Raw genomic sequence first — 26,077 nt, 5'->3', positions numbered from 1 at the left:
GATGTCTCCTCCAAAGGTTAGCCTCAGGGGAGGCCTGCCCACCAGCTGAGGGGACCGAAAAGCCTTAGGGATCTCCCAGCTGCCAAAGGGCTCCAGCCTGTGGATCCAGTCTCCCCAACAGCAGCCGGAGAACTCAAGCAACTTGAAGTCGAAGGCAGTTCGCACCCGCACTCAGCCGCGGGAGGGAGAGCTGGCCGGCCTTCTGCCCCCTCTGCCTCGCTGCAAAGGGGCAGCGTGGGCAGCCGGAGCTGTTGCTCGGCCAGGCGCCGAAGCTGTGTCTGGCAAACTGCGGATGTGCTGCGAGAATCCAAGTCTGCGCCGCAGCACCAAAACCTCACCCTGTTCATCAGGTCGCCGCGATACTAAGGCGTCTCTGTTGGTGCTGACAGCATTCGGCATCGCCAGCTGCTGGGACAGGGTCCCAGGAGCACAGCTGTGCCAGCCCCAGCGGCAGCCCAGCATGGGGAGGCAGGACGGGATGGTGACAGGCATGGCCAGGTCAGGTGCTGCCATGGGCCAGGGTCTGCCCACCGCAACGGCAAGGGTGCCGGCAAGCCATGAGCTGATGGCCTTTCAACTGCTTCCAACCCCCCTTCTCCTCTGCTCACCAGGTCCCAAGCGTCTCAGCCACAGAAGACATTCATATGCTGCTCTTAATGTCAAGCTGGCTACCTCTGCTACATTGGAAATACCTGCAGGTTTATTACATAGGGCTAACATTTGAAAAGGACCTAAATCTTTTGTGCCAGAGTGTAAGCTAACCTCTAACTGCTGGAAGATCTGGAAAAAACATACTACTTGAGGACTATTAGATACTTACTTGGTGAAGGGTTTCTAATGTATACCGTACAAGGCATTTTTAGGTACCAAAACAGTTACTACTGAGATGCAATGAGGCAATTTGTCCATTCCCAAACTGTCTACAGCACGTGAACTAAGCTGACAATTTACCACCGACAGAGATGGGACCATCATAGCACAGCTCATCTTACTCTCACGTAATGACGCAGCACCCTTCTGCCTTCCTGGTGACACAAGGAGCTTCGCAGACAGGCTGATCTCGAGCACATTACAAGACAGCGCTGGAAAGAGCAACCTCGTGTAATGGAGCGCTTCCGTCTGCTTACAGAGGACGTAAGACTGACCCCATAAGCTCTTGCCTTGTGCATTACCACCCAAGAAGCAGCCTTTCAAGCTTCCCCCCACAGTGCTGGTCAACGCATTTCTGTCTGGAGGCAATCCCATCGCTATTCCAGTCTCAACAGCCTCTTGTGCGGAGACTGCAAATACAGCAAAACAATTGCTTTTCTTCTGATGAGAATAAAATGGGAACAAGACAAATCATGTTCTCCTGCACAAGCGGTCGGAGCCAATCAGTCCTGTATTATTCTTTCTTTGCCAAATGCTGATACTGAGATTTTTGGTTTCTTTTCCATTTGTTTCTCTCTTTTTCTGTTCCTCTCTGCTTTGTGTGGGACATGTTCCCCTTGATGGGTATTGTTTTCGGCTATTTCTTTTGTTTGTTGAGGCAGCCACAGGCCTTCGGGCTGTGGGCACCAAAAATGAGAGCACATCCTTGAAAGACAGCCGGAGAAACAAAAACTAAACAAATCCTAATTAATGCTCATAAATAAGAAGAACCATGTGGGAATGGTTTCATTTGAGAAACATTCTAACTGGAACTGTCTCTCAAACAGATATTCATAATGGCAGTTTAAAATTCTGTCAAATCTGTATTTCCCTTAAAATGATATAAATTGGGGCACTGTTTGAAGTTATATTTGGCTTCTCACTATACTACTGTGGGAATAAACAACCACAAGGCGTAGACAACCATCCAGTCTTTCTTTCCAGTGCCGTGGGAAACCAAAAGGATCAGAAGAGGGAAATGGGGTAGGAAGGCTCCTTCGTGAAGAGAGCTTCCCATCTCCTTAACTCTGACACTGACCCTCAGACATGACTCAGTGCTGCTCAAGGCAGTCCGCTTGGAAACCTAAAGCCTCTTCTTGCACCTTGTGACCCATATAATTACTGACTTTCAACAGTTTCCAGCAACCAGATTTTAAAGGCAGTTAGGTACCTAAAGGTGAAGAATAATTAACTGGAATTGTCCCAAGTTCTAAGCTGATTAAGAGGCTGATTTCTATTGATTACAAAAAATTTACACCTCAAATCTGCTTAGCTGCTTTCCAGAAACTCAGTTAGTTGCTGATTTCAGGCGCTAGACTCCTAAATGCCTTTGAGATTCTCACCTCGTGTGCCTAGCTGACTTCTGAAAATGGAATACAGACTCATATAATGCAGAAATTAAAAAAAAAATACCCTAGAGAGATTATTAGTTATACAAAGATACACTGAAATTTAGAGAAATAGGCAATAACTAGTATGCATAAACACTACATATTCTTCTAAATGCAACCAATACCCCCATGCCATATGTTTTCCATTTAAATGTTTCTGTTTAATTACCCCCAAAAGATAGTGGGTAAGTTGCTAGCTAGAGGTACTGCACAACTCTTCATCAACAGAACTTTAACAATTTCAGATCTTGTTGTAGGGTCTTGACTTCAGTCATTTGACACTTTTTTCCCCTGCAGGCACTTTATACTTCAATCACAGTGATTCCCCAGCAATCTGCAAGTAATAGCCTTCAATTATTATGGGCATTGATGGGCTAGAGATAAGACCCAGCCAGCACTCACATCAGACCAAATCTGTGTGCCTCATGACTTAATTCACACGCTGGCCTTTGAAAAGTGATAACCTGTCCATCTATCGAATGTCCTGCTCAACACCTGGCCACATGCTTGGAAATCCATACCAACCCTAGTGGCCTGGGAACTACTGAGCTGAAAGACTGCCCGTCTCCGCTTGCGCCCCTCGGCCGTAGCACCGGAAAGCAGAGGTCCCTTCTGCGCCTCTGGAAGAGAGGGCGGCTGGCAGCAAGAGGCCTCTAGCTTTTGTCCAACAGACCAAACTAAAACTAGCTTAATCAACCTCTAAGCTTTACCAAGAGGAAAAGCAAGGTGAAAGGGAGAAAGGGAGGGCTCTAAAAGAAGATCGTAAAGATACACTTTAGCGGTTGGGTTTTTATGTTAATTACTGACCGAAGCTCATTCCTGGAATTGTCTGTGTAATCATATTTTTTAAATGTGTCAAAAAATGCTGAGCTCTGGTATCCTACTATACGGAATATATGTCTAATCTAAACCAGGTATATTAATTAAATACCTTCTGGGGAGAAAAAAGCAGTCTTATCATTTTGCCCCAACTGCTCTCGTGAGCAACAAGGAGCCTGTGGAGAGGTTTAATTAGCAAGGCAACACTTGAAAAGTGATTTGAAGATGCAGATTATACACCGCGTTACTTTCAGTGCCGACACCATTTTAAAAGGCTGCCACGGTTCAGGTGCTGCCGACCTGCTCTGTGCCCCAGCGCAGCCCCCTTCGCGCACGGACCCCCGTGGACACCGCAGAGCGGGCAGAGGTGGCAACGCACCGCGGCACCGTGCCAGCGGCTCTGCGTGTCACCTACCGCCGCAGCTCCTGGCCATCCCGCGCCGAGGTCGGCAGCCTCGCCAGGCCGGCCGCACGCTCTCGCCGCCCTCACCTGCCAAACTGCTCTCAGAAATCACCGTCTAAGTACCAAGAGCCTGATTTCCTTAGAGACGACTGCCAGCAAGAGGTGCGAAAACATTATACACACCTGAAAAACAGCAGGGCTCGTGCTGCTGCTATGATAAACACTGTAATCAACACTTATTGCAGACCACCGTATTCCTGATTTTTTTTTTTCCCCCCCTCCAAATTTCATCTTTGGGTGAGCTTGTGCTCAGGGCCAACTGCATTTTGCCAACTCACACTTTTTAATAACGATGCCATTGCGTGGTGAGGAACTCGAGCAAATGAGAAGTTGGATTCATTTATGAAGTTATTTTGGTTACAAAGTTACTTGATTTATTTCTGGTTTTCTCTTACTTTAAGGTTTACTGGATTTTTCTGTGCCAAAAAAGGCCACACTGTTGAATTAATTATGTGCTGAAATGTAAAAATATAATATTAAATATTTATATTTATCAATATTTTCATATTTATCTTTCTTATTTTATGGTAGTATCTTTCTTATTTATACTATTGTTCTTTCTTGGGACTTGTATTTCTTGTTTAGCCAAAACTCTCACTGACACAAAGAAATAAATCAAAGGCCCAATCCTGTTCCCATGTCTAGACTCTTCATAAAGAGTTTTCTACAATGAAATACATTTTTGTCCATTCACCTTATACTACCCCTTTTAAGCTCCATTATATTATTTTCCAGATATCTTTTCATAAACAAATGCAGGTTTATGTATATAAAATCAACATCCCTAGAATTTACTATGCAGCACAGAGTCTGAAAGGGATAATTTAGTCATAACAATATAAATGGTGCCATTTCTCATGTACCTGTTACCGATTTAGCTATGTACTCTGGTGCCAAAATATTGTATATATGTTTGATGCAGATGTATTGTCAAATGACATAGCTAAAGACTGAACGCAGCTGCCAAGATTACACCCACTAAAAAAGGGCTGGTTTCTTTTTTATCTTGACTAATAGCCCAATTGCAAAGAATGCTTATGCATACGTTTAACTCTACTTCATCTTTTGTAACGTCCTTAAGTATGTGCTTTACATAAAGCCTGTGGCTGGGCTTGATGTTAGCAGTGCCTTTCAGCGCTCTGCTGAAGAGGAGCGGTGTGCTTCTCTGAAGTCTACTCTACCCGACAAACTGATAAAAGAAGATGCAAATTTTATCTGCAGATTGTGGCACTGGAGGCCTCACTCAGAGGGCATGCCTCACGGTGCCTTGTCCCATACTCTGCTTTGGTAGTGGATGCATACTTTGGATCTTTGTTGCTCAGGTCTCTTTCCTTCAACACCCCCTATCTAGGGAAAAGTATGTTTCACGTGCTATATTTGCAGGTGATAAACCACTCATGCTGTTCATACACTAAAGGCCAGAAGCCACTCCGCTCTTTCCTGTAGCTGCATGCTCAGCAGTAAGACTCCCAGAGCAAGCAGCAGTTTACCAAATAAATCAGGTGCAAAATACCATTTGGTGTGAGGAAATGTAAACATTTTGCTGAAAAAGTAACCACTTGCCTTTTTACTACACAGAGATGGACTTCATGTACAGATCAAGACTGCAACACAAGTAACTTCTGGGGCAAAAATGACTGTATAGGTTTGCCTCTAGACTAAATGTGGTAAAATTCTTTTCTTTTCAATTCTGAATTTTTAACAAGGTTGAAACCCACGCTTCTCAAGCTGAAGGCTTCAGCCTTTGGGAGAATTTCTTCCATCTGGTTGAAAAACAAAAAAAAAAACTGCAGGTCTGCTGAGATTCAGAATGAGCAGCAAGTGTTAAAAAAATCTAATTTCTCACAAATTTATTTATTCCCTGTTACATTTTGTTTGTTGGGCAATGAAAATGTGTAACCAGATTATTGGGAAAATATGTGAGACTCAATCTGCAATGGTCTAGGAGACTCTGTTGCCAAGTTAGGAAAAGTGAAATGCAACTAATAAAATATATCACCAATGTACGCAGCTGACATCTCTGACACGTGCAAGACTTCATGGACAATCACAAAGATACATTTCTTAAACGGTGACTGTAACCAAGGATTAAAATAGGCAACTGAACTACAAAAATATTTAGTCTAGCCAATAAAATATCCAAATGTCTTTAGAATAAGGCAAGCAATAGGAACAGGACAAGCAGTAAATTTTATGCATCTTCCTCTTTGTGTTCTCAACCTCGTTTGTAACAGTCAAGGGCTTCTTAGTTTTCAGCATCTGAAGATTCTGATTTTGGTACAGAAAGCGCCCCGTTAAACCTCTCAGCCTCTAAACTCTGACTGCCAATAAGCATCAAGTCTGGCAAGTTCAGTCTAGGCAGCAAGGTTTTTCCTCACAGGCTGGATTTCACTAAAATTGTTCAGTTTTGCTTCTTTTCTCTGTGTTCTGGCTATTGAAGTCAACTCCTCAATAGCCAATTCCTATTCTCCTTTTATAGGAAAAAAGCAGCTTATAAATTTTCAGCCCTGCAAACTTTGGGAGTTAATGGAAAAACCCTAGGCTGAGCTGGCTAAGAAACCACAATAGCAGTCTTTCTGTTGCGGTCACTGAGATATACAAGCTTTTTAAAAGAGATGGAAATGCTGTCACGGTATTTCTCTTGGGAGACCCTTTTTCTGTGCACAAGGACCAACATACTTGGTATTTCCTAACCTGTAAAGCATGTAAAAATTTTCCTCTATTCCTCACAACTTTAGGGAGAGCGTAGGGTGCTAGATACAACCTGGAACACTCTGTATTTGCCACTTGGAAAATGCAGTCAGACAGGGGTTGTCCAGTGCAGGCAGTCTGCCCACTGTGCATTTTTGTGTTATACAGTACACTGTGCATCCAGGATGAGAAGTAAGCAGAAGCAAACTGATTTGTTGCTCTGGCTGAGATCCCTGGCAGATCTCTGCAGTGTAGAGACGCGCTGTTGGTGAATTTTCCCTTTTCTGCCTGCAGCTTTCGCCTCGCTGGCCTCTCACATCCTCGCTCTGCGGTCGGCTTTGTGAAGAGAGGAAAGGGACAGGGCTGCCCTGGCAGGACCAGATGTGCTGGGGCCAGGCTCTGCTGCGGGACTCCTTGGGCAATCATGCCTGGAAAATATGTACCTAGTGACCACATCCCCATCATTCTGTTGACTTCCCTCTAGAAATATAGACTATCTTTAAACATAGACGATATCTAGACTAAGCTTCTTCAGATCAAATGGCCCTTTGCTCTTGGCCCAGGGTCTGGGGGGAAGGCCATTGAGCCTGCTCCAACATGAAGGGAAACCAGTCACCCTTGCTAGATGCGAGTGCCCAGAGCCAAGGAGACACCTGGGTACTGAACTACCAGTACCTGCACCCTTCTGCAAACAGCCTGGGAGGGAGAATGCAATTCAGATGGTCCCAATTTTTGCCCTCCTCAGCTCCTGCCCCCTGGGAAGGATGTGCCAGAGCCATCTCTTTGGGGTGGCAGAGGCCCTGCTTCGGCGCAGGGATAGCTCTGCACTCCCTGCCAGCCCTCCCACTGCCCCGCGGGGCCTGCAAACCCCAACATGCAGCAGCCATGCTCAAATGCCCCCAAATCATGATGCTACATTACAGAAATTACAACATAAAAATGAGAAGAAAAACAAATCCAGATTTTTTCTGTTTCCTCATGCATCTAGGGTCTGGCTCACATTCTCAAGTGCCAATACTTTTTAAAGGAAATCTGAAATCATCACCAGACTCCGAGAGCTATGGCTTTAAAAAGTTAGGTCCAGTACAGTGGGAGTCACGTTAAAACAACAAGAATAACCCTCCTTTTTTCTTTGGTCCCAAATTCTAGTGATTTCTAGTCACTCAAGACAGTGATGGACTGAAGCAAAGCATTTCTGCAGCTTTCCTACCTAACTGGGACACCTGAAGTCTGGCTCCTAATACATTAAAAAGAAATCTACAGCCACAGAATAGTTACATAAAAGATTGAGATCACCTTTAACTAAATGGTGTGAAAATCCCTCAAACGTACAGCAAATTGAAAAGCTCAGTTTTCAAAATGGGATAGGAGAGGGCTGTTCTCAAAACTTCTGCCTTTAAAATTACCACCATGTGTGCAATTAGAAATTTTACCATGGAACTGGAGCTTTTGACTCTAAATTAACTTTTTCAGATTAGCAAAATCATTCAAAATTAATTTACAGGAATTATTTCTAGTAACGTACAATCAGCTTCAGAGTTTCTCTAACAGAGGCCAACTGGAAGCGTGGTAATTATTCACAGCAAGGATGTGGACAGCATCTTGTCCACTAACTCAAATGATTCAAGTGTATTTTTCCATTTGTACCCATTAGAATCTGAATTAAGACACTCAAAACTAGTAAAACAGGAATACTGAAAGCAGTTAAGTACAATAATTATTACTTTTCAGTGGAGTCTAACTAATCCTCTATTTTTTCAATACTATATTATCCAGTGCATACATCTAAATGGCACATTCACACTCCTGCACCTCTAGGAACACACCCCACATTACAGAAATACAGATCAGATATTACCACTATTTCATAAATATATGCAAATTTCTTCTATGAAAGCCACAGTCCACACCACACCATCTGAAACACAAAAGATCTGTCCCGGCCACTGAAAACACCTTGCCACTAAACCTGCCACCACTTAGTTAACATGCCTGCCCAGTCCATTATTTTGCATCGGTAATATCTTAAGGGATGAAATCAAGGCAGTTGCTACTGATTCATCCGAGGCACCTGAACTCTGGAACTGTCTTACAAACCTCTGCATGGGAGAGGAGAGCTCCCATCTTCCTTTCGGTTACACCCAGCAATGACAGTGACTGCTGGGGGGGGTTGCTTGGGTGAAATTCAGAGAAGAATTTGATCCTCCAAATCCCAGATCCACTTGAAAGCAGCTTCTTATCCATGTTCTGCCCTGAGAGTCTCAACTTGGCACTTCCACTGACATTTTACGCGTGTCCTCTCCTCAGGTTTTGCTTTTAATATTACTCCCAACAGGACAATGTTTGCTTACAGACTGCACTTCCACCATTAATCACTGAAAAGTAACCGTTACGGGCTGATATATTCCAAGCACTGCGCTGCAAGCTTAGTGATGACTGAAGAAGCTCCATAGCTGTTCATAGGGAAAAATGTCTTTGTTTTTTTCCATCCTGTTTCTACAGGTCTGGCAGGGTCGGTTGATAACTTTAGCAACTACGAATTCAATGCCGGGATGTAGAAGACCGAGCTGTGAAATGTCACATTATCAATGAAAAGACCAAACAGCTTAGGGGCTGTGACATATCACAGGATTAGTGAAACTAACCTTCCAGCAATGGTTAGCTGCTGTGCCAGCAAGGTATTAGACAGTCTGGTTGATATCAGGGAGAGTAACCTCCTCAGTGTTTGCCATCCTTGCAATTTTCATGTAGTTGCTGCTATTACTTCACTACAAAGTTATGACCTGATTTCCAACAGTAGTAACTGAATGCTGTCAGTCATTCCCAGGCAAAAGGTTTGCAGGCTTATGCTAATGCAACACTACCTGTTTTATAGTGAGTTAAGTGCACATTTTAAGAGCTTTCACCATGCCCAGGCTGTAGACTCTCTCACACATCACACAAATCAGAGTTAGCCAGGTACCACCAAACAAGACGTATGTTCTGAGTTCAAATGAAAAGGGATCAAGTCTGGCACATGTCTTAAATACATCTGTGCACCATAGACTGCAAACTTTCAAAGTAGAAATACTCAAGATATTTGAGTGCCAGAGGAGCCCACCCAGCCAGGAGCAACCGAAGGCCCACAGCACAAAAAAGAAGAGCCAGGAGCTTCCAACCAGGACAGGGTGGCAGACAGACAAGTGCTGAAGAAGCATCAGTGGGTTTGCTGGCCAGGAAAGCAGGCAATTCACACAGTGGCTGGTCGGAATGGGAAATACCAGACAATCCCAGTTGGAACAGAAAGGATAATGTTCTCCTGGTGTATCATTAAAGGTGCAGATAAGCATTTGCACTGAAACCTGGGCCAGAAATTCAGTCTTTTTGGGTGAAGACTGGAACCCAACCCGTGAAGCTGCGGGGGGGTTGGTCTTCTTCAGGTTGACTTTCCCACTTTGAAGGCTGTCTCTCAAGAGGAAGGAAGAGCAATAACTTTTAGCCTGAGACTTTGACTCTTTATAAGCTGGCATTTTTCAGGATTTGGGCCTGTAGTAGCAAAAGTACCAATTCACTGATACAGTGATGGAATTTCAGATGGAACTGATTGCAATCAATTTTTTAATTTTCTTTTAAACACATGCACTTCTAATACTTTGCAATGGAGCTTGACCCACTGTATTCAGAAATGGATATTATCTGGTGAGAGGTTAAAATACGGCTTAAGTAGGTAATGAAAAAGAAATTCCACTTGCTACTCACAGCAGATGTACTTCTCCCACTTCCGCGAAAACAGCAAAACATTCTGAGTACAGTTTCACCTAGCTCGAAGTCTCACCTCCTTCCACAGACCAGCATACGCTAATGCTGTGCCTAATGCTAGTGGACAATGGAGCTTAAACCAGATAGATAGGAAATAAACATAAATGTTAATTATTTTGCTGGAGATGAGAAACCAAATGACATTTGGAGCTGGCATTATTGTAAACAGTAAAAAGGTAGGAGAGCTACTTAGCTTAGGGCTTTGAAATAGCAGAAATACACATCAGGAGGAGGCTGGTGGGTTAAGAAAGTACAAATGCAGTTCTGTAATAATAAGCGAGTGAGAGAGACAGAGAGTATGTGAAATTATTCATGAGAAGACAATTTTTGTCTTAGACAATTTGAATTACCCTCTTCATTGGACAGATGCTCGGTGTGGCAGAAGAAAGCTGACTTGGTTTATCAGGTTATACGCTACCACCGTTTATCAGATTCTCTTTGCTAAAACAGTAAAAGCACAAAGCCTGGGCCCATCACAGCAACAGAGCAGAAAGCAGAGTGGCTCCTCGCACCTCCCAGGAACACCACAGCAAAGTCTCGAGACCTCATCCTGCAAACATTCACGCACAAGCCAACTTCATGTACTGTGATTAATTTCCCTGACACCATGTGGCTTTCATTGCAGCACACAAAACCAAACACAGACTTGCGTATTTTCAGGATGAGGACCTAGTTAGCACTAGTCAGGCGTGATTTAATGCTTCTGTACTTAATATGCCTCTTACTAAATGTAAGAGATTTCTGGGTTTTTGTACAGTTTGTTTCCCCCCCCCCAACAGCATGTATGTTGTTTCAACATTAATGCTGAAAGTGAAATACTCTGTAGTCAGTGATGTTTGTTTAAACAATTACAGTGTTGTCTAATGCAGCTGGGAACGGAGGTACAGTAGCCTCACATTTAAAAGCATGGCCTTTTATATAATTTTAGAGAGCTCTAGTGGGCATGTTGCCCATTTGCGATTCCCCAGTGGCTTCTATTTTTCACAGGAATTAATGCTCTAATCACAATGCATCTACACAACATTTTCCTTGTGCTGATCAAGTATCAGCAGTTCAGTGATTATTTAATGCACTCTACAGCATACGCTATGCCAGATTATTCAAATATCTTCTGGCAGAAGAGATTATGGGGTATTTCTAATTAAAAAATAGTGCCATACAATGAAATCATGCTGAGAGAGAACACCAGGGATGTAAAATAAAGAGGCAGAGAAATGCCTCCTGTTGCACTGCAGGAACATCCATCTGTAGATTGGGTTTAGTGCAACAACCAAGTTGTGGATCAGTGTTAATGGTCACAAGACAAGCAGGTAGTCTGGCATCAGTCTTCACGCCCTTGGAAGTCCTGCATGAACTCATGCACAGATCAAGGAAGATTCCTGTTATAGCATTTAAGCTATGCGAAGTTGACGGCAAAGGTTTTTGACCTAGGCCATATGCCCCTAAACTACAGTTTGTGCTGTGAAGCTAAATCAGTCACTACACATGTAGGACGCGGTGTCCCTTAGTTGCACGCCCAGTGCTCACTGATTGCACCAGGAATCTTTCAAACGACTTCCTGAGAAACAGATGAGGCCTCCAGCGACTCTTCAGGAATATATGGACAAAATCAAGGGGCAGAAACAACCTTCACTGAAACTCTTAGAGACCTTAATGTACCGATGAGACATGATAAATAGTGCAGTTACTATTAATTACAATATCCTTAAGATATTTGTCGGTTATTTGCTGTAGTGTCAATTGCTGCACTAAAAATCAGCATTCCATATGTCCACTTCTGAAACTATTACTATATATGGAGAGCAATAACTGAAGTTTGGGTTGCTCTTTTTTAACAATTCACAGTTAATTATTTTCAACTTTTCATATTTTTTCACAGTATATTGATTTCACCTGCTTCTAATTGAACACAAAAAAATTGTTCATAGCATTTATTATCCTTCATATGACCTCCTGCTCCATTTTTATATATTCAACATCTTTCCCAGCTGTAGTGCTTGAACTATACAACGAAATTAAACAAATGAAGGTTTTCACCCTTATTCTTATAACTTCACAAATACTCAGATTTCAAAGTTAGGTTATATTCATAACCAAAACAACCAATTTAAAAGCAGTGAGTATGTAACAATGCTGAACAAATATTGACTTCTGGTTCTGACCCAGGATTTGCTTTCTCCCAGGAATATATTAGGTGCACAGGACCGGCCAAAGACCACTGAAATCAATGGAAAGACTACCAGTGACTTTGATGGAATATGGATCGGGCTTTGAGTATAACGCTGCTAACTTCATTGATTCATCACAATGGTTGAATTTGGCTTTGACAGATGTAAAGCAGTTCATGCCATGTGCCCCTTAACAAATTTCATATATTTTAAGTCCACTCCACCCTTCCACTCCCAGGAATTTACACTATTTTTCTATTAGCTTTGTTAAGGAGCCCCAGAACCTGCACAAGGCAAATGAATGACTGAAAGACATGCAAGCATCGGTACTTACAGGTATCTGGCTTGAGCTGACTGTTAGTAATCCCAAAGTACTGGGGATTTTCAATGACAGGAATCTTTGTCATCCCGATGATGACTGCGTCCGGACCCCCCTCAGAAGAAGACGGAGTGTTACTGCCATTTGAGATGTGATGGAGGGGACTTGCCGAATCGTCGTCATTGCTGATAACTGAAGAAGGACCTGGAGTTAGAAACAAAGAGTTCCCTGTAACTCAGCAAATGAAAATTTCCCCTTCCTCAGCCAACGCCATTTTCCTTCTTTTTTGATCAGTTTGTCCTCAGTCCCCCTGGGAAAAGTTCTCTTTATGTATGTCCCCTGCTCATCTTACCTCAGGAATTTTGTATGTCTGGGTGGAGATGGAGAAATAGGAGAAAAACTTTGGTAGGCTATTAAGAGTGAGAATGTGATGAAAATTATTTTCTTGATAGACCACCTACACTGAATATGTCAAGTATAGTGTGTCTATGGGAAAGATCTCCAAATCTGAGGAACTCCCTCTATCATTCTTAGAAATAAGCTATGAAATACACCCATTAACTGTTTTTGCCTTCTGCCCTATTCAGATCATACAGCAATAATGCCTTTTCCCACAAAGCTGGGGAATGTCCAGCTTCCCTTTGAGGTGACGTTATACCAAGACAGCAGACATGGAGGCCATAGGCTCATTCTCATGCGGGTAGCAGTATGATTTCTGATGGACAAAAAGGCTGAAAGTCAAAATCCAAAGGACAATTTGGAGAGCCACAGTAGGTGCACAGCAAACACTCAGAAGAGCAGTGGGAAAAATTCATCCCATCCCACACACTACCATGAGATCTGGCGTCACTTCACAGGGGCTCATACAGCCCAGGGGAACATTTCTCTGGCTTATAAGGCCCCATCAACACCTGAGTCTAGTGACCTTCTAGAAAGAGAGGTTTATTTTGATCAGTAATTTAGTGATACTTTTATTCTCATTTTGTGCTTTATATTTTTTAATGGAAGTACCATGGCGATAAACATTATAAATGGATTTAAAAAACTGCTTAGCACAGAGTGTTCCACTTGTGTGAGCTGTAGGGGCCTCTGATACAACATCGAGATTAACACAGATAACATTTGAAATCTTGCAATTTAACCCCTACTAGTCCAGTTTACATCCAGAATTCAAAGAAAATCACAATCACCATGAAACAATGACAACCTTTTGCCTATCTGCCCACCAAAGAGCCAGTAGTGAACACAATTTTCCAATGTCAGACCATTCTCTGTTGATGTTAAACAAGGTTTCAGGGTGGCATTCACATCTCCTAATGTCAACAATCAAAAAATTAAGCTAGAAATAGATGGAATAATTCACTGTCCGGAAATGTCTATTTTAGCACAGCATCCTCCAAAGACACCTGTGTTTGCCCTGCAGGTGGGAGTGAAAGGCAGGACAACAGCACCATTCACAGCAATCAAAGAAGAGGGTAGCAGAGAGGACTTTGGGGAAGATGAAAAGCTGCGTCTCATCCAAGTTGACAGCTACTCCTTTGCAAAACATTGGAGCTCCAGACTGAGGGTTTAGATTGGACAGAAGAGGACAGCACAGAGGCGAGAAAGGGATCTAAGTATCACCTGAACATATGTGGCATCTGTATTTGCAGGCGAAATGGGGGTGACGCAGAGGATGAGGACTAACAGCACGTCCTGTGGATACTTCATGGAGGACGAGAGAGAAGATGGGCAGGATCTACCATAGCACACACTCAATTACAGGAACAAGACGAGAACTAGAAGAAGCCCAGACACAGCAGCCAAAACATGGCAGCTTTAAAAAAAAGAAACTTGGACTCTCTCACAGTTTTGTGGCTCACAGTATCATAACAAAAGCACTTTATCATGACATGGCATGGCTCACAGGAATAGAACTTAAATAATCTTGACATGCTGCTATTTCAACCCTCGCCATACAGGCTCAAGCATACTCCCACCTCTATCCAGCTTTCCTTTCTCCTCAATTGGTTTAATGGTGCATAAGGGAAATGTTCTCATTGTTTGAAAAGGTACTTCCCCCCTAGCCTGAAACATTAGAGGTAATTTTTCAAATGCCTTGCACTTCACTGGAAAGTCACTGTTGACAAATGTAAGCGATGCCTAGATCTCGGCAATTTATCAAGTGAAATACTAATACCAAGGCTGTTTTTGTCATTACTGATCACCCAGATCCTCAAAAGATTGATTCTACTAGGAAAGCAGCCAGGATTAAGAGGTTTTGGTGAAGATTTTTCTAACGAAGTGCAGAGACTAACAAACTGTGGGAAAGGGTCCCTCAGATGGCACGCAAGATATATACGTGAAGTCACAGCACTGTTTTGAGCTGCACTAGTGTTTGCATTCAGTGGAAACAGAGTGCAAACCCATTAAAAACCTCATTTAATTTTTCTAGAAAACATCCTGATGCCCCCAAACTTTCTGAATTTCAAGCTAATGGCACCAAAAACTAGGCAGAAAAATGCACGTTTTCTTGGGTCCTTTTGTACTTAACAGCTTTAGTATGAGGGTCAAATCCCTTCCCGTACAGCAAACAGGCAAATTCTTTGGGCTGTGTAATTTAATAGAGGCACTTCTCTAAGCCTTTTTCAGGCTTGCTGTTCGCTGCTTCACAGGAAGAAGGTTCCTTTGTCATTGTTTGCTTTCAACACACATGCAACGATGGCAAGAAAAAGTGTCCATTACACATTTCTAGGACAGTAAAGCAGGATAATGAATAGAAACTCATTCTGTTCATCAGATCATTTTCGCACTACTCTAAGACCCAATTTGTATGGTGAGCTATTTTTTCAATCAGTAAAAACTGCAAAATGCTGCAGGTGAAAAGTAGACACCTGTTCTATAAATCTAATTATTCAATTAAGCTAACTGGTAAAGCTAGTCTTCCGTGTGATACGAAGTAGACCCCAAGTATATTTAGCGCTCTGAAGTAGCTGAGGAAAACCTGGAAAATGAGGTGATGCCCGATTCCTGATGGTTTGAAACATTCTAAGAAACGTTCAGCTCCGGGAAATTTGTGCAGTATCACTTAGCGATCCCTCTCATTTATAAGTAACCTTCTCATGCAATGGTCTTTGGAAGTAGTTGTTCATCTTCAAAACTCCCATTTCCATTTGCTGCATATTTTTTCTCTAATTAAGACAATCGGAGTTCAACAGATGGAAATTTTTGCGTATCAGAAGCAGTTGAGCTCGCATCCCTTCAAACATCCACTTTGCTGGGATTTTTTGATAACGTGACTGAACTGGTATACAAACTATTTCCATGCACTTGCTTATGTGCCAAACTATCTGCTTTCCGTGAAGTTACATTTCATTTTCTGCATGCACTAAGTCACATTATACTTACAGGCCAGCACTGCCGCTGACTCCTCACAGCAGCAGCCCACGAGTGATATTCCACTAATGCAAAACCATTTTCCAGAATGCAAGATGAGGCCATCATCTGTGCTGGCAAGAAGCTAGAGCTACCCTTTCCTGAATTTGCACTGAGCACCAAAAGGTAATGTTTTAAAGCACCTTAAAGAGTGGTTTTGTCCTGATTAAACGGGGTCACTTAATTACTTTCCAAACGCAGAATGAGCAGGATAATTACTTGCAGTCCCCTATTATTGATTCTGATCTCTAGACAAATCTGCTGTTGGTGTCACACCTGAAAACTGAAAGTTTTAAACAAAACGTCTTTGGTGGAAGTGAAAATCACAGGTCGTCAATAGTCATTACCCCACATTCAGCTTCAGCTTTTAGGAAAACTCCAGAGGCTTTCTCCATCTTCATATATGCTGCCTAATATCTTCACTTGATTTCACTTTAGAGCACATTTCTTATCTTGAGAAGATAGAAGCTGGAGCCAGATAAGAAATGGTATCCTGCCTTGGAGGAAATATATGAGACCTACATATTGCAGGGCTGAATTTCTCCTCTCTCTCATTCTGAGCTGAAAAACTGTCCATTTTGCATTGCCCAAGCCCAACAAAAATCTCTCCCATGTACAAAAGACACTGCTCTCTGAAAAAGTGGAGACATATGAGAAAACCAATTCTACTCTAAGTTGTCAAGTTATAACAAAGCCAAAATACTCCCTGCACCTCTAGGTTGTGAATGATCCTTAGGCAAATGGTATCAGGAGAGGCTGAAACAGCAAACTTCCCTTGCTCCACATCCCACAGAGAACTGGAAACACACTGTTATGAGGCTCACAGCTTGCTGTCACCAGTGCCAGCATGAGCCACCTCTTCCTGAAATACATCTCATCTCCACACTGTCCTTGACCCAGCTGGTACCAACACACTTGAGTTTGTAGTTGTACCTTCTTTAGCTTTAGAAAGAGTCATTCTTACAAAATTAACTACTTTCAAGGCATTCTGATTTTTTGGGCAGGAGGAGTTTTGTGGTTATAAAATAGATCCTTTCCTTCTGCTCCTATTACCACCAGGCTTAATGCAGTTTTAACATGCACTCTACCAAGACCTATCCACACTGACACTTGTTGGGGCTAGGTTTTACTTTCTGTTATTCCAGACTTCTGCTAATACTTAGGTACTTGGCTGTGGCAACACATCTGACTACTGGCTGCCACTGAAATAATCCACATGAGCTTACTGTGTATCAAAGTATGGAAAGAGTCCCAAAGTGAATAACAGCATGGCTCAAATGCAGAGAACCAGAAACAACATATGGTTTTGGTTTGCGCTTGACATGGCCTTGCTAGCACATATTCTCAAACTTGAGTTTAGACAGTCACAAACGATCACTCCGTCCATCTTCTCCTTCCACCTACTGTGTCAAAGATACAAGCAATTTATTGTATGTTCAGAACTATAACAAGATCTCCTGGAGGCTACGGTATCCCACGTCCTCCCTGCCATGCATGTCTGAGCATCACACGCCACTTGAACTGTCTCTGAAGTTAGGACCAACGGCTTGCCCATGCGAGGAGGCAACAGGTGCAGCAATAATCAAGGACAGCCCATTTTTAGCTTTGTGGTTGGAGCTGTGTAGTTATTCCAGAGATGCGTCTGCTTAGTCAAGTGTTACAAGGCAGCTCAGGTAAAGAGGACTGTTTTAGAGATAACTTTTGTACTGATGCCTTAAAAACCATGGCTCCTTCCATGAAAAGGGAGGTTGATTCCTGGGAAGATTTCTCAGTAGATCTTGCAGTAGCATTGGCTCTGCTTCTTTCAAGCTCTTGATCCCAGAGGAACAAGTACCGGTCTGCGCAGGGACATGGTAATGGCGCACCATCAGGCAAAAGCAGGACAAGTGCATGTCACCAACCAGCATCAGCTCGGCTGGATTTTGAGGCCATACTGAATCTTCTCTCTTTCTCCTTTTGGGAGAGGGGCGTATTTTTTCACCAGCTAAATAGCTTGTTCTCAAAAAGCACTTATACAAGCTTTCTTTCCCCAGGAGACTCACATATTTGCTGTAGATTCTAAGTAGTTCTTTTTTTCTGCATGATTAAAAGCCAAGTTTTATACTTCAGTCAGAGGAGAGAAACTTTCCTGCTATCAAGATAGAATCCAAGCTTCTTATCAGAACGTCTCCTTTTTAGCTGAACTCTTGAATCTCTCTTACCTTTCACTCTCTCTAGCAGACAACTCATCACTCACAGCTGGACATGCTTTTTTTTCCTTTTTGACTGAGGTGCTATGAGCTTTACTTTGAATGCTCCTTTGCACTCCTAAGTTCGACAAGCATAGGCAGCTCTGATATCGAATAATGTTTATGCACTTCTATTAGACTGAATAAGAGAGCCCAGCCTAATATAAAGCAATACAATCATAGCAACGTTATTTTATATTATTGGTTTCTTAAATGCCGCATGCTGAATACATGGAATTGAATTAAAAAGCATAAATAGAACACAAAGAAAAAAAAATATTCAAAGCTAGTTGAATAATCTTCCCAAAGGCAAACCTGTTTGACCGCACTCTGGGCAATGGAGCTGTTCAAAGTAAATTCGGACTCTACTGCAAATCCGTTCAGAGTGGACTTAACAAAATGACGCTCCTTGCTTTGCAGCTGCTGATGCTTTTAATGTGAGAAAGTGCAAGGCAAGGTGATAGTATGCTTCCTCAGCAGTTTACCTGTGCGGAGCAAGAGTATTTCTTGCCTCCCTCACCTTCCAACCACCCCTCCTTGCCTCATATCCCCAGTCCTGGCAGCTCCCCTGAACGCAGCCATTAATGCCAGCCTCAGCACTATCCTCCGCGTATTCACTGCCATTCGCAGCTGCCGAATGAGTATTATGGGGTTAATGCTCCTTTGCTGCTAGTGAAGAAAACGCTGGAATAAGATCACCCCCAGAAACACTATACCAATTCTATCCCACTGAGGCATAACGCTCTTCGCAGCTTGAACAGTACATGTCCTTCTGTCCCCGTGCCCAGTGTGCAATGCACCGAGCCAAGAACTATGCTGTGGACTTTAAGTTTGTGACTCAGAAAACAGAGACTTGTCAGGCTAGGGTGTTTAGAGGATAAATAATTTTGTGTCTTCCGACAGGTACCATTAATCTGTTTAACTGATTTGCATCCAAGTGCTTGTTTAAGCTTGTACTATGCAGCTTCTTGACACAAGGTGAGAAAGACTTTCTGAAGCTACCCAAGATGTTCGTTTGCCATCCAACGAGCTTGTTCACAGGAAGTCGGGTGGAAAGAAAGGAGGTTGTTCCAGAGAGCTGGAGACCTTCCCGACACCCCCCAGCCAAATGCCCCTGCTCCCTGTCAACATGCACTTTGGAAACTCTCCTTCCAACCACCTACAAATTACAGAAAGGAGGGGGCTCCTCAGAGATTGTTGGCAGGAGAAATTGGCTGGGAATAGAGGTTTAAATTCAAGCAGCAGCCTGTAGGAATCTGTTCACCTGCACCCATGGCAAAGCAATGTGGAGAAATTTGTTTGAAAATAGTGATGGAGCCATATCATCACCTTTCACTTGGGTGATCAAGCCTCCAAGTGTTTTCCATGTATTTCCACATGAAAATCCATGTTTTGTCTTTCATTATTTGTTACAGCTTCACGAGAAGACTAAATTGTCTTATTCTCATTGTAAAGCTTTGATGCAGAGAAAATACACTGCAGTGACAGATTATTTTCTTTCCTACATATAATAATTTAAGTGTACCCTTGAGGGTAATTAAATAATAGGTATGTTAGTCAGCTTTACAGTACTAAATTTTCAATGCTGCCAGGTTTCAAAAGGTCAGTCACACCAACTTAAATGCCTTTCCCCTAAAATGCATGCTCCTCTTGCCAGAAAACTTTTTATTTCAAATGCTTGACTCCTCCAGAAAGCGAGGAACAAGCAATCTGGGCAATTTCCATTGAAACGACTGCGCACAGATTTTAGCTACTCAAATATTTCATCAGGCTTTTCTGTTGTTGCTTTGAACCGACAAGAGTCACAGCGGCATATTTGTTTGCTTCGTTTTTATTCCGGAGTGCTATTGTGAAAGAAACCCAGTCAGTTCTAATTAACTGCCTTTTTTCGCGCTAACTCATCTATATTTTTACGCACACACACACCCAGGCATCCCTTTATGCACAAGCCTAGAACAGTCCAGAAGTCGCAATATCTGCAACAGCGGTTTCCACTTAGGGAAAACTCCCTGTGATCTCCTGACGGGTCCCTCCACGAAGCACGTCGCTCGCCAAAACCCAGGCGACCTGCAGGACACAAGGACGGGCGCACAGGCCACAAGGTCCAGGGCAGGCTGGCGCAGCAGCTCACCTGCAAAACCTTCTCTGCAGCATGCAGCAGCCCTGTAGGAAAAGCAGCAAAGCCTCTGAGCATACTGGGTTTTTTGGTGTCATCTCTGGAAGAGGGAAAATGAGCATCGCCACTGGCCCTCCTCCATGCCAGACTCTCACCAGGGATGCCATCAGCACAGTCCCAGCCTGCAGCACCCATTTCCTTCTCCCCTCAGCCAGGACAGGAGGCGTTTGTGTAACAGATCTCACGGTCACAATCTGGTGTGCATCTTCAATGCCTTAAGGACCATAACCAATAAATCCTCATGATTTGTCCTCAGCGAGGTGCATACCACTACTATTCCCGTTTTGGAGGCAGCTGCAGGAGCTCTGCGCCGATGTGCCCAGCAGGGCAGGCTGTAGCTTTGCCAAAGTCACGGCCAGGATCCGGGAGGGACTGCTGGCTCCGGGATCCCAACCCGCAGCCCCTCCAGGATTACAACCCTCTTTCAGCTATAGCGTAACTGGTAGCTATAAAGCTGTCCACTGCTTCATGGACACATCTCCACTCTCTGCAGCTCAGATGATACATCTCGTCATAAAGAATGATGAATTTGTGGCCTCTCATTATTGGTAGTCAAATGAAATGCATATCTGAGGCAAAAAACTAGCAAGGATGTGGCATATTTATCAATACAAATATGAGAGTCAGAGAAGTAAGGATACAGAGCAGCAGAAAATGTGAAAGAAAGGAGGAAAGAAAAAATTATATATCTTTTTAACATAGATCACCAAGACCATTCATTATAGCTGCCTGCAGGTTTGGATATCTAAGAAACATGGGTAAAACAGCGATTTTTCAAAAATACTACAGTGCGAAATCTCAGCAATAAGAATAAAGATCAGCTGAAATGCGCTTGTTGGCATTGAGCAAAAAAGAATAATTCAGCCCAAATTAAATCCTTGTTGCCTTGCATTTCATTTCAAACTATTTAATTCAACAATCTCTTCCCACTAGGCTTTTCATAAATAATTTAAGGGTTAACATTCCCATTCCTCAGGTTGGGTACGAGGGGTACGTGAGCAAGTACCTGTATAGAATGAGTTCCTCAATTGTCTACAAGATAAATTCAATACACAGAGAGGCAGTAGAAGTTTCCCCATGCTGTCTAGACAGTTAGACTTTATCTGAGAGAAGAACAAAGCTATATGAAGTTGTCAACTGGGATAATCTTGCAAATTCTGTTTAGAGAGAGATGGTTAGAAGATATGCTAGATAGGTAGATAGGGTTAGAATGTGGAGAAATGCTCCCTGTTATTTAACTTAACTTGTTCGAAAAAAACCAAACACATTGCTAATGAAACTATTTCCCCCCCTTTAAATCTTTTACAATTTATTTCTTCAAGTTCAGAGGCACTATTTACAGGCCTCTCCCATCCAAGAAAATCAACTGAGAACATGGCACGAAAAGTCATAAGAATTGTCAGAGACCTAGAAAATACAAATTTTGAGGAAAAACTGCAAGAATTAGGAATTCTTTTATCCTAAAAAAGAGATGTCTAAGGAAGTATATGACAAATAGCCTCTAAATACATATCCAGACCGCTGCATATGAAGGGAACAACCTCTATTTCATGTCTATGCTGGAGAGCAATGAGAAGTCACATAAAATTGCATCAAGAAAGATTGAGGCAAAATGTTAGGAAAACTTCCTCAGGCAATGGAATTGTTCATAAAAGATACAGAAATCTCCACTTCTGGAGATCTTGAAGACAAGTTAGACAAATATCTGCCAGGAAAGATACAGGTTTAGTTGATACCAGCTTAGCACAAGGAATCTCCCAAGTCCTCTTCCAGCCCTAATTTTCCATGATACCAGAAAAACAGTAAGACTTTGAGGAGTCTTACTTCAAATACTTTGGTCGCTTCAGATGTTGATTTATGTCTGTTCAGAACTGAATATGGCCTACAGCTGAATAAATATATAGTATAAATACTACATACAAGTATATATATATGTATACATATATACACACACACACATATACACATATACAAATATATATATACAAATAGTATAACCTACATACAATACACTGCATTAGAAGGTTACTTTTGCAGGCTTCAATAGCAAAAGAGCTTCAGTGAGCTGAGACACGCATCAGGAATATACGAATCCACAGTCCATACCAGATTATTGCTATTAGAACGCAACTTACTTAACTGCATTCTTCACATACAATTACTTGTACTTTTTCCCTCCTTCATCTCAATTGCTTCTGAACAGCTTTTATTAGTGGAAGTGTTAGCCACATAGCACTATACCACAAAGTCCTGTGCTATTTTTCATTTTCTGAGTGATAGATATCTATAGCCCCCAAAGACTGCATGATTTATAAAATCAACACTGTATCACATTGAAATATACCTCTCAATTTCCTTCCAACAAACATGCCTACGTAATAGCTTTCAATTAATTTTTCATTAACATCCACACTAGCTAACCTAAACAAGACAATCTGCACAGAAACAAAATTAAATGGTTACACACAATCAACTCAAATTATAAGCAATATCTACAGAAATGTGGTATCACTATTTACTCAGCTCTTACTGAGATGATCCTGCAGCCCAATTAAAGATTTCTTAGACTTGCACTGAGTCCCAGCCCAGCTCCTCTTCATCTCCAAGCATTCCCCATCCTTGAAGACATGCTCTGAAGACAAAATCCCAAGACACTTACACCTGAAAAGGAAGACATGGGAAGCTGATGAACTAACAGTCCACCAACCATTCCCAGCCAAGTACTCTGCTGTCCCCCTGGGTTCACCAGCTTTGGGTCCTGACAGCCCAAATTTCGCATGTGGTCAGGAGGCACGATCCAGCCCTTCAAAGAGGGCTCCTGGAACAGCAGGAGGCTTGAATACATAGGAGAAGCTCTCTAAAACTGGCCCTCTTTGAGCATAAAGCAAGGGACAGCCACTTTTCTTCCAGAGTCTCAACACCTGACATTTTACCCCAATTTACATTGCTACCAATAGTGAAACTGATTCTTTTTGTGTCTCTATCACAGTAGCCATTTCAGTGGCTTTCTTTACAGCTTCTATCCCTAGAGCATTCAGCAGCAACACATCCCTCTTCGGCCTCCAAACAGAGCCCTAGACCCTGGCCAGAAATCCTCACCGCCCTGCAAAAGACAGTTTTCTGGAAACGTTTTTGGTGCTCGGCAATTACATGCCACTGGAAATTCAGGAGAAATATCCTATTCAGGAGAATATCCCATTGCTCTCTGACACAGAGCAGCCTTACCAACACGCTCACTCTAGCATCCAGTGGATTTTGTGCATCTATAAGAAATCGTAAAGAACAGTAAAGCAATTGCTTTGCTTTAATGTTGTTGTATCTTTTTAGGATTATGCTCAACTAGATCTGTCGGGACATTGTTTAAAAAACAATTCAGCTTGGGAGAAGGAAGCAAGCTGAATGGACTGCTTGGAAGAACATCCCTGCCAAAACAGCTTCAGATTAAAGACATGGAATTGCCTCAGAACAACACACCTTTTCCTCAAGCACAATTCCTAAAGCAATGAAGACTCAAATACTCAAAACCCTCCTCAAATACAGATGTTAAAAATTACTACAGCAAAGGGCACCCATGGATAGAAAGGCATCACTTCAAATTTCAGTCTGTCCCAGCAGCATCACTCACAGACTATGGGATTAGCTCTACAAGTTGGCTGACTCATCCCTAGATGTTGGTCTTCTCCTGCTGTTCACAGCCACCTCCTCCTCCCTGCCACATGATGCCTCATCTCCTTGAGATTCCCTCCTGCCACCTCTCCTCTGCCAGCTTCGCTTGAAATTGTCTCTGTGGCCTACGCAGAAAGCTGCCTGCACCACACCAGGTAGGTCAGTTATCCTGGAGGCAGCTACACTACAAACCAAGATCTGGCAGTTTTGCTACAGCAGATTTGAAAATGGATGCATTTATAATAAAACTGGTTACAAAACTTAATAAGGAAGTTTTGCTGAAATAGTGGAAGCATCATTGTTTCTGTTCTGCAGGGCTCTACATAAAGCAATGTCTCTTCAAGATGCTGCATGAAATATTTCCATAAATAACTTCTACATTGCCAGAGACTTTTTACAAGATTTCTCCACTGACTTTTTTTCTGATGTGTGCCCTCTGCTCATTTTCTCACCTCTTCCTTTTTGAAGAGTTTTGCCTCCCCCTCCTAAATCACTTCTCTCTTGACCGCTTCTCCTGTTTTGACGACCTTCTCTTCTTCTAACATCTCTCTGGATTATCTTAACTCTTTGGAGACATGAACTGCAGCTTCCTGTCACCTTACACAACACTTAGTACATTCAGGTCACAACTCTGAGCATGGCCTCCTGTGATGCTCTAATTTATATGTTACCATAAAATAGCATTAGTACTACTTACTCTCAGGTATTTTAGGGTGACAGTCATTTGTACTCAGTGTCACTTCCTCTTTTACCACAAATTCAGTCGTCTGTTTCTTAGCAACAGATTTATCGGAACATATTTACATGGGAATCCAAATACTCTCAAAAAGGAACTGCTAAAAGAAGCTGCTTATACAGCCTTATTCATGGCCATTAGAGGCAAATATTACAGTGCAGAATATAATGGCTTTGTATTTGAATCTAGTGATCACATGCAGAACATTAGCACTGACTGAAGTAGAAGACTGTATAAACTTTCCTAATTAGTATATCTCCGAGTTGATCTGCAAAAACAATCTTCTTGTCTTTGGAGACTGCAAGACAAAACAAACTGTACATAGCCACAATCCTCTTTTGCACTGGACTGGATTCAAAATTGAAGCCTGCAGCAGTCGCATACAAACAGGTCTCAGAGGACTAGACTGCAAAAGGCAGACACATGCACTTCCCACATGCACGAGAAATGCACACCCTTACTTCATGCACATCACTATTACACATCCAAGTATCAGACTTCAGTGCAGGAACACAGTCAGTTAGTATTTACTACTCTGGGGTGAACACATTTATACAATTTCAATAAACTGAAAATTCTTCATTCTCACAGTCTTTAGAAAAGACACATTTTCTCTGATGATTTTTCTACAGCTTACTCATTTTATAAGATAAGGATTTTCAGGGCTTTTTTTCTTTTTTTAAGCCAAAGTAATATGCTAAGCCCCAACTAGCTAGTTCATCAAAAATGCAAATAAAATCAAACATGGGGATGGGGTAAAAGAGTGAAATCAAATATGAAGCATGAAATTCTATGCATGGAAAAAGTGAAAGAGCAATAATGTAATTCTCTTCATCTGAATGTCAACTGAGAGTAATTTATTAAGTTCACAATGGTGCATATTCCCTATGAATGACAGGGAAATCAGGACCACTGCCTTTGTATTAAGAATGATGACATCCTTTTGGGCAAATGAAGTCTTGTCCTGCTGTGGTACTTAGTTCTGCCACTGAAAGGCAGTATCGTTAATATATGGTTGCATATGAATTATGTTAGGAATGGGTTAAAGTAATAGATCTGTATCATTCCCAAGAGGCAATGCCAAAAAGGTAATTGCCCATATTTGTATCACTATATTATAGAGAGTGACAGTTTCATGTCTTCCTAATGGTTAACTGAAAATCTATAAAATCCATTTCTCTTTCTCACTGAGAAATTAATATAGGACCAAAACCTGAAATTCCGACTCTGGTCATGCTCAAGCAAAATTCCTACTGAAGTCAGTGGGAGTTTTGCCAGGGAGAGGATTAAAGACAGGAC

The 26,077-nt window shown here is 42.3% G+C and overlaps 1 protein-coding gene across 4 annotated transcripts in view; it reads right to left on the bottom strand.

Annotated features, from left to right (window-relative positions):
- Positions 1 to 26,077, bottom strand: part of LOC135324445 (BDNF/NT-3 growth factors receptor) — a 201,948-nt gene that overhangs the window by 73,805 nt on the left and 102,066 nt on the right. For all 4 annotated transcript variants that reach the window (XM_064500814.1, XM_064500812.1, XM_064500813.1 and 1 more), the window contains one exon: positions 12,574 to 12,762. In XM_064500814.1, the coding sequence (XP_064356884.1) occupies positions 12,574 to 12,762 (189 nt within the window). The remainder of the gene's footprint in view (positions 1 to 12,573; positions 12,763 to 26,077) is intronic.

This window comes from Dromaius novaehollandiae, chromosome W (assembly GCF_036370855.1).
Source record: "Dromaius novaehollandiae isolate bDroNov1 chromosome W, bDroNov1.hap1, whole genome shotgun sequence".
NCBI classification, from domain to species: domain Eukaryota; kingdom Metazoa; phylum Chordata; class Aves; order Casuariiformes; family Dromaiidae; genus Dromaius; species Dromaius novaehollandiae.
This window is presented reverse-complemented; position numbering and strand designations above follow the sequence as displayed.